General features: G+C 41.1%; 1 protein-coding gene across 1 annotated transcript in view; it reads left to right on the top strand.

Annotated features, from left to right (window-relative positions):
* Window positions 1–1,748: 1,748 nt before the first annotated feature.
* The window catches only part of LOC131237107 (uncharacterized), a 29,337-nt gene continuing 21,341 nt past the window's right edge, over window positions 1,749–9,744 (top strand). The window contains exon 1 of the mRNA XM_058234763.1: window positions 1,749–1,985. Within this exon, the coding sequence (XP_058090746.1) occupies window positions 1,873–1,985 (113 nt within the window). The 5' untranslated portion in view covers window positions 1,749–1,872. The remainder of the gene's footprint in view (window positions 1,986–9,744) is intronic.

The raw sequence follows: 9,744 nt of genomic DNA, 5'->3' as shown, positions 1-9,744 counted from the left end.
GAAAAAAAAAAAAGAAAAAAGAAAGAAAAGATGATTGCCATTTAGAATTGTCTCGATCATGTGTAGTAAATGAAGCGTCGCCACATGTCCTAAAGAATGACCACAATTATAAAGGGCCACACGTCGCCTTCAGCTTTTACTGAAGGCAAAGCAGTATGGGGGGCAATGTTGTACCCTATTTCTATACGTTCCTACAATAGTCAATCAAAGAGGAACATGTGTAATTTTATGAGACTTACGTGATGAATTTGAGATCTATAGAGATATCCAAAGAGGATTTTGCGTCAATACAACTGGCGTCTATCGAGTGATGCCAACGTCATCCACGAAGTAAGGTAGGCCGAGAGGAACGTGGTCGAATCAATAAGGAAACTTGGAGCGGTTACAGGATAGATGACATGGTTAGAAAAAGGGTTCCAGGAGGTCAGTAATGCTAAACTGGTTATAATAATTGTCAGAACGTGAGAAACATCCAAATGATTAGTTTATCTATATAAATTGCAAGAGAATTCAACAGAAGAAGACTTCTCATACTAACCAAACCAAATCATATTTATCTTTCAATTACTTTATGTACCTTAGCATTATCTGTCGTTTACATTCCTTAGTGTAATTCATAACAGTAACCAAGTAGTTGTTAAACTTAACATTATCTGCTATTTATATTCTTTAGTGTAATTCGTAGCAATAATTGTATAGCCATTGACTTTAATTGTAATTTAAGTATACACGGGTATACTGGATTCAGTTTGAATATCAAGCAAAGTTCTCCACTCAAAAAGTACTTTTCAATTATTCTGTGTAGTCGACAATAAAAATTTACCTTTTGTTCTATCTGTATTTTTTTTAAAAAAAAGTTCTTTTATACATAGGTAGATGTATAATCTATGTTTAAAGGAGTACTAACCCGTCATTTAATAATGACCTAATCATTTAAAGTAATATTGCATAAGTGGTAGAATACGCTACCCATTTTAATCGATATCGGTAATGTACGGTCTATCTCCTACCCATCTGCTTATCTTGGCTCACGATGTCATGGTTCGGTTTGAATTGATCCCGGAAATTCAATTTTGGCAGGCTATGCACAAATCACGTGACTCAAGAAAGGGACAACAAATAAAAATTTCTAATAATTGCAAACTATTATACATGAACCATGCATGATAGGTCCATGTGTATGGGTGGACCCGATTCGAACCTAACCATACCACGCGGAGAGATGGATCTATCACATTCAGATTCTCCGTATCACATTTCAAAAAATAAAAGGTTTGATAGCATCCATCGCCGCATACCATACCATGATACGTATGGACTATGGGGTCGAGTTCAGTGATGTAATATTAAATCCATTAAAAATACAACCAAAGATCTGACACACACACACACATATATATATAATCTTAGATTGAAAAATCGTAAGCATTAAAATCGATGGCCAGTGGTCAAATTGACTGTCCGTATTTAATAGAAAAGAGTGACACTTAACTATATAATAAGACGTGTAATTAATATTTTCCTGGTGAGTTCCATCTTTTGAACGGTTTGGATCACCAAACACGATCCCAGATAGAACGGACAAGGTCCGGACTTTCACACTGAGATACGTTGGGATGTATTCGAAGAAACGTGTCGAAAAAAACAAATATTTAAAATAAAAAATAAAAACAATGACAACATCGTAACATAGAATGGCGACACTCTGACACCATTTCTTCCCGCGCAGTGGCTTGACGATCTCTGCTTTTTCTTGGGTCGTCCAACGGCCCATAGTAGTCTTGGCACCCTGTTCTCATCCGCTCATCACGACCTCGACATCCTCTTCCCCTCTAAAACCCCATCCTCACCGTCCGTTCTCTATTCAACGACATGGGCTCTCTTTCCATTTCAGAAGACCTTCCTCTCCAATACCCTCTCGCTCGCAGAGATGATTCCGTCGTCGACGTCTACCACGGCATTTCCATTCGCGATCCGTACCGCTGGTATTTTTCTAATTTCTGTCTTTATTGTCTTTTTTTTTTGGGAGTAATGTTCCACACATCTGATCCGTCCAGAAGGTGGACCGCTGGATGCAGATCGTCTCAGACGAAACCACGGAAGGTCCACTCCGGTGTGAGCCACACCTACTAAGTCGAGTGGTCGGTCCTCTCTCATAGTGATCTCAATGGTGGGGCCCACCTTTTGAACGGATCGGATGTCTACTCTCTCTCTCTCTCTCTCTCTCTCTCTCTCCTTGGAAGAGGAAACTTTGATACTCTGGCAGAACGTGATCGTCCGTACGCATGCACTTGGGTTTTATATGTCCCTGCTGTAAAATGAGCTGACGAAACGGATGGACGGAGGGGATATATCACGGAAGCAAAACATCGCGGCGGGCCCGGGAGCCGTGTAACTCCGGGTTAAATCAAGTCTCGTCTGAATTTGGAGACGTGCCGTACGCAAACTTCACCGTCTGATGTACGTCTAATGGGCCGTTGCAAATGAACAAAAAGAAAAAGAAATCAATGGTTCCAATAAAACCAAAAGAAGAAAAAGAAATCAATGGTTCCAATATAATAACGAAGAGATGTCCATCGGTAGGAGATTACGATTGTCTGGTCAACGTTATGGGGCCCACTATTTGGGCACATGCGCGCGCAGATTGGGTGCTGCCCCACGCGGACCTGGCTAGAGAAAGGGATCTGTGGGGCCCACCATGATGTATGTGTTTTATCAATACCGCCCATTCAGTTTTATAGATCATTTCAGGTCGGTGGTCTAAAAATGAGCCAGATCTAAGGCTCAAGTGGACCACACTACAGGAAGCCTAGGTTCACCGCGAAGCCTACCATTGAAACCGTCCTAGAGCCCACCGTGATGTTTATTTGCCATCCAACGTAAGGTCTCACGGACCTGGATGATGGGAAAATATACATATCAGCTTGATTCAAAACTTCTGTGGCCCCAAGACATTTTCTACTGTAAGCGTTTAATCCCCACTGCTTTATATGGTGCGGTATAGTTGAGCCGTAGATCTACTTAATTTTTGGTCTCATGCCTTAAAATGATGTGTTAAAATGGGTGGACGGTGTGGATAAAACATATAGATCATGGTGGGCCTCACAGAGCCCCTTACAGGACCATCGGTCTCTATCTAGGTCGTGGTGGGACGCGGATTTCGAAGTTCCTGCGCAAGGATTCTGGGTGGGCCCACTGCAATGTTTGTGAGAAATCAAACCTATCCATCCGTTTTTCGAGATCATTTTAGAACATTTGACAAAAAATGATGTGGATCTAAGATTCAAATGAACCATACGAGAGGAAAAAGTGGGGATTCAGTGACAACCGTTGAAATATTTATACGGCTACAAAAGTTTTGTGTCGGTCTAATTTTTTTTAGTGTTTTGACTTCATCCAGGTTTGGATGGTATATAAACATCAAAGTGGATCCTACGAAGATTTCAACTATAGGAATTCCTTTCCCCGCTGTTTCATCTTGTATGCCCAGTTTTTTTTTTTTTTCGGTTAGCTTGTTAGTAAACACCCATGTCAGCACACACACTCCATGTTAGCCACCCCCGTTAGCTTGTTAGTAAACACCCATGTCAGCACACACACTCCATGGCCGAGTTGATTTTTGAATACTCCTCGCTTTTGGTCAAATGTCCTAAAATGATCTTAAAAAATGGATGGACGGGTTGGATTTCTCACAAACATCCCACTGGGCCCCACTCATAATCCTTGCGCAGGAACTTCCTGCGAAAGGCTTTCGCAGGATATCCGCGTCCGTCGTGGTGGGGGTAGCACCCAATCCGCGCCCGGCACATGCAGAACATGTGTACTTTCTTTTAGGGGGTTGAATGCGTGCAAAGCGTTGTAAGTTTTGGCTTTTGACGGTCTACGGAGTTAGGTGTGGCTCACCGTGATGTTTGTGATAAATCCACTCCGTCCATCCGTTTTCTCAGCTGATTTTAGGACATGCAACAGAAAATGTGGTAGATCCAAAAATCGAGTGGGACATAGGAGAAGGAAAACTGGGGAAGAGTTTCTTACCGTTGAAGCCTTAATGGGCTCTAACCTGATGTTTATTTGCCATCCAAACCATTTATAAGGTCATTACAACTGGGATAAAGTGAAAACATGGAAAAATTAGCCTGATACTAAACTTTTATGGCCTTGAAAATGTTTCAAGGGTGGTGACTGAATCCCCACTTCTTCCTCTCTTGCGGCGTACTTGAGTTTTGGATGATCTCATTTTCGGTCACAATGTCCTAAAATGATCCATAGCGCAATGTCCTGACCGTGTTGTGTGTACTAACAAGCTAACCGAAAAAAAAAAAAAAAAAAAATCTCGGAAAACGGTTTGATTTCTTACGAACATCAAGGTGGACCCCAACTGGCATATCCAGGGATTTCCTGCGAAAGCCGCGTCCGGGAAAAATGAAAATCCAGGAATCCGACAATTCCTGTTTGGGAGCAAGAGCGGATCCAGATTCCGTTCTGTATTTGGTACGTTGCTACGGACGCGAATTGCGTCCAACCCCCGCCGTCTCTAGGCTCTAGCCCGGGCAATTCAGTGGTCCGGCCCACCGTGATGTATCTGTTTATAACCCGTTTATTCCTTTTCTCATTTAATTTTAAGGCATAAATGCAAAATTGAGATAGATCCAACGCTCAAAATGGACCACACCATAAAATGCAAGTTGCATTAAATGCAATAACTATATTTGGTGCGCTACATTTTAGCGTTGGATCTACCTTTCTTTTTTGCTTATGCCTTAAAATGACTTGAGAAAAGAGATAAACGGTTGGGATAAACAGATACATCACGGTGGGCCCGCCCGCAGAACTGCCCGTTCGGGCTAGAGACGGGCAGGGTAGGATGCAATCCGCGTCCCATTGCTACCTTGGGGGGCGTATTTGGTGAATCAGGGGTAACAACTGAGAGGGTGAGACCCTGACAGTGACAGTGGAGCCTACCTGGATGTAATATGTTGTATATCCACGCCGTCCATCCGTTTTTACATCTCATTTTAGGGCATGCCTTAAAAAACGTGGCAGATCTAAATCTCAGGTGGACCACATAGTAAGAATTAAATTCCCACCATTAAATACTTCCTCGGGCCACAAAAGTTTGGAATCAAGCTGCTGTTTGTATTTTCCCTTCATCCAGGTCTGTGTGACCTTAGCAACAGGATGTCTGATAAACATTACAATGTGGGTCATAGGAATTTTTTAACTGTGTGGGCGGTGGTCCACCCTAGATTTAGATATGCCTCATTAGTTGGCAAAACGGGTGCACGGCGCGGATATACAACACATATATCGAGGTGGGCCCGCTGTCACGTCCCCACGTACTAAGCTGTCACACCTGCCTCTCCTAATCCGCGCCCGGTACGTGGCTGGTGGATTGGTAGATCCGCACCGTCCATGTGACCGATCCTGTTCTCGGTGGCTCATTGCATAAAAGAAAGTTACAGTGGGGACTATCTTAGCGGTTCAAACGGTGGCTACAGAATGGACGGTACGAACGTGAATGTAATGGTCGACATTCAATGCGAGGAACGGTTGGCGATGGCGGTTCTTTTAGTGTATCTTCAAACGTGGTCATCAGTGCGCGCAGCCAGTGGATGGACGGTCTGGATCTGCCATCCGATTACCGCGTGTCAGATTTTCGGCCACGAACAAACTAAACTCCTGTCTCGTCGGGTCTGATAAGAGTATACCTCGTGAGGTAGGAATAGGATGTGCGTTTTTCCCATGGTCCGGCAGCGGCACAGGTGGGACCCAGCTTTTGGATGTAAAAAGATAGATATTGCATCGCATGCGAATTCGTGGTGTTCTCTTGAGAATGACTCATTCATGCTGGGTCCCACCGGATGAAAGCTCGGAGTGGTTCAACGTGCATTGTTAGGGATCCTTGCTCTTGCACGGGTGGTAGACTCTCAAGAGCTTCAACACCCGGTCAAGAGTTCTTAGTATCATAGGTGGTGAAAGTCCAGTACGGCGTGAGCGTGTGGGGGTGTGTGTGTGTGTTTAAAAAAAAAGAAAAAAAAGAAAAAAAAGAAAGAAGGTGCATTGTTAGGGAGGCGGTTTGCCTACTGACACTAGTGGATGTTCTGTGGGCCCCAGCATGATCTATGTGTTTCATCCACGCCACCCATCTATTTTTCCAGATCATTTAATAACATGAGCCCAAAAAGGAGGTAGATTTGAATCTCAAATAGGCCACGTCACGGTGTTGATTGAACTCCCACCATTAAAAACTTCTTAGGGTACAAAAGTTTTGGATTTTTTAACCTTCATCTAGGTCTATATGACATAATCAACATGTTGGATGTCAAATAAACATTATAGTAGGAAATATGAGGTTTTTAATGGTGGGCATTCAATCACTACTGTTGTTTTCTGGTGGTGTAGTCCACCTAAGACTTATATCTACCTCATTTTTGGGATCAAGTCCTGAAATGATGTGGAAAGGTGGATGGATGGCGTGGATAAAACACATACATCATGGTGGGGTCAGCTACTAGCAATGTCACTAAGCCAAAGCGCCTCCTACTGTTGTTGTTAGCATCCTTAAAAAAATGTACTGACACACGGAAATTAAACATGACATGTAAAAAGAAATTTAAGCATAAGATCATACTAAATTAGAAACAATCACACAAAATTCTACATCCCATATTCAGGTATTCAATCAAGGGGAATCTTATGCAGATCTAGGCCTACACATGCGAGGGCCGGATCAATCAAATTATATACCAAACAAGAATTAAAGGAGGGTAAATTCATCCACATATGCATAGAAATAATTCCCCAATCCAAGGAGTTCACAAATTTCAATTTAGGGAACCCTAAAGTTGTAGAAAGGGCATGAAATTAGGGATTTGAGTAATTTAAGGTTAGGGTTAGGGATTTGGGATGAAAGAGGAGAGAGAGACGAACCAGAGAAGTACCGCACGTGTGCACATCAGCAATGGCTTAGACGCTCATGCGTATGATCCTGGCCACACATGTGTGGGGCCCACTATTCTTAAAAATGTCACCTTAGCCGTGGTCAGCTAGGGGTGGACTCCAAAAACCCCAAATCTCAGCTCGATTCGATGCACAATTTGTGTGTGGTGCTTCGCCGAAGTTTCAGCATTCTTGCAGGCTAGATTCTGGAAAACTGCTATAGATGGGAAAACACCTGCAAATATCGATGGATTTGCAGATGGAATGCTTGTAGGAGAAGAGAAATATAGATGGAAGAAGGTGAGAGCAAATCGGGGTAGGTGTGGCTTCACACCACGGTAATAAGCTTTTCGAGGAAGAGAGGGTTTCGCACCCAATTGAATCTCCACAACTCAGGAATTTAGAGGAGCAGAAAAATGCAACAATTTTATTAATCTTTATTGAATTAAAAAGACTAAAATGGGTGCATATTTATAATAAAACCTTATACCCCAAAACTCGTGCCATGTGCGTAACCTATTACTTAGCGACAAAGCAATAAAAAATAACAACTAATCAAAGCAATCTAAACCATCCATGATATTCTTAATAACAATAATAAGCAAAACTCAAAGTACTAGATTAATTAGAATAGTGGGCCACGATCATAAGAACCCATAGTGGGATTCACATGATTATCGGGTCCACTCCAACGAACCAAAACGCAGCCATCTAATTAGGAGGCTCTCCCTGGACATCGTCATTGATATAGATAGATAGTGGGGCCTTCCTCCTCCTTACGTACGTGTGTAGGAAAGGCGTGCAAGTGCACGAGATGTCCCGATAATGTTACATTGTATATTTCGTCGTGACTTTAAGTGATAACCCTTACATGTGCCGATGTGGACAGCCTAAACTTGGAAAAAGTTGTGCTTAGAACTTCAAAGGAGAGTATTATTTATAAATAAATAAAAACACGCATTCACAACCGACACACACCCGTGCACTCACACCACATGGGATTTCACGACAATGGGTACTCAAACCCATGACCTCCTGTTAAAACTCTTGTTAGTCTACCACTGTGGCATGAGTAAGGACCCAATGAGAGTCTTGTTGTTGTTTAAATGATTTCATGTGATATGATTGGACTCCAATCTCCAACGTACATTATTAATAATGAGAGTATTTTGTTGTTAGTCTACCATTGAGGCATGAGTAACGACCCAATGAGAGTATTTTCAATTAAATATTATTAATTAAAGTGGTTTGCTTAAAAATTTGTTGATGTGATAATGATTTGATTTGGTTTATATATGTGGATTGACTTTTGGTAAATGATAATTAATAACTTATTTGAACAAGCTTATACTAAAAAAAAAAGAATAATCTTTTAGGAATTTTTATATTTTTTGTTTTTATTAAAAAAATAGAAGTATCGTGCAGCTTACGCTACACGCTACATTACTGACACTACACTCTACAGAGGGCTGAATGCTATGTAACATGCTTTTGCTATTTAAAACATTGGATGGACCACACTTGTGTCGAAAATGAGGATGGTATCCTTTTATGTTAAAGCATTACATATAAGGCTTTGGGGCCACTAAACCATGGAACATGTTTAGGCACTTTTGTTCACAGAGTTGGAATACTTTTGTTTAAGTAGTCTAGAGAGAGAGAGAGAGAGAGAGAGAGAGAGAGAGAGCATCCTCCTCTTTTTTTTTTTCTTTTAAAAAAAAAAAAAAAAAACACACACACACACACCACCACACACTCATGCCGTAGTGGAATTTGACCACGTACGGTTACTCGAACCCTTAACCAGGTGTTGAAACTCGTGAGAGTCTACCACTGGAGAGAGAGAGAGAGAGAGAGAGAGAGAGAGAGCATCCTAAATGTTACAATCGTGGTTACTAACAATCTTTCTTTTCAGTGGTCATGTAGAGCACATTATCCTTGGAGATAATGGTGTATCTTTTCTGCTTTTATTTTATTTCTTCACGTGTTTTCTTGTAGCTAATTATTATGATAAATAAAGGATTCTATAGGAGGAGAAAATACAATTTCTTCCCTGCTTCTACAATTAGATATCATCATACATAGACACGCATGCCCTAATGCTAATGTAAATTAAGCACCTAAGAAGTTTTCTTTTGCTTAAGCATGAAAGCACATAAAGGCATGTATTATGATACCTCGACGTGTAGGCAACATGCCAATTCATAGCCATGTTACCATGGCACATACCCAATAGCATGCAACCAAACCTAGGGTGGAAATGTACTGCATTTGGTCTAGGTTGGGGTAAGCATGTGTCTTACCCAATTATTGACTGGGTGTAAGGGTGATATCCTGGTCTGTCCCATGATTTCATGCCCAAGCTCGCTCATTAACATCATGAACTTGTAACTAGGCTTGGGTAGGGCCTCCACACTTATGTTTAAAGTACTGGTTTTAGGTTGTGATTTGTCCCAATATAGGAATGGGTCTTATTGTCAACATTGAGACAACTTGTCCTATATCAAATGAGTTGGCTATTCTTCCCAAAAAAAAAAAGAAAAAGAAAAAAAAAAGGAAAAAAGCAAAAAAGAAAAACATATTGGAAAAAGAAAACTATGAGAAAAAATAGCTAGAATAGAGAAAATAAAAGATAAACTTATATTCACACAAATTTAACAAACATAAAAAAAGAAAGTTGGATGCATTCCCTATGCATACACAAAGTTATTGATAAATTTAAACATAAGTGCACAGTGATCAGTTAATAAACTAGTAGTGCATGGAAAAACGCAAAAGGTAGAAAAATTAGTCTAAAATAATACA

The sequence above is a fragment of the Magnolia sinica genome, chromosome 2 (genome assembly GCF_029962835.1).
Source record: "Magnolia sinica isolate HGM2019 chromosome 2, MsV1, whole genome shotgun sequence".
Taxonomy (NCBI): domain Eukaryota; kingdom Viridiplantae; phylum Streptophyta; class Magnoliopsida; order Magnoliales; family Magnoliaceae; genus Magnolia; species Magnolia sinica.
Note: the sequence above shows the minus strand (reverse complement) of the source record. Positions and strands in the feature narration are given on the sequence as shown.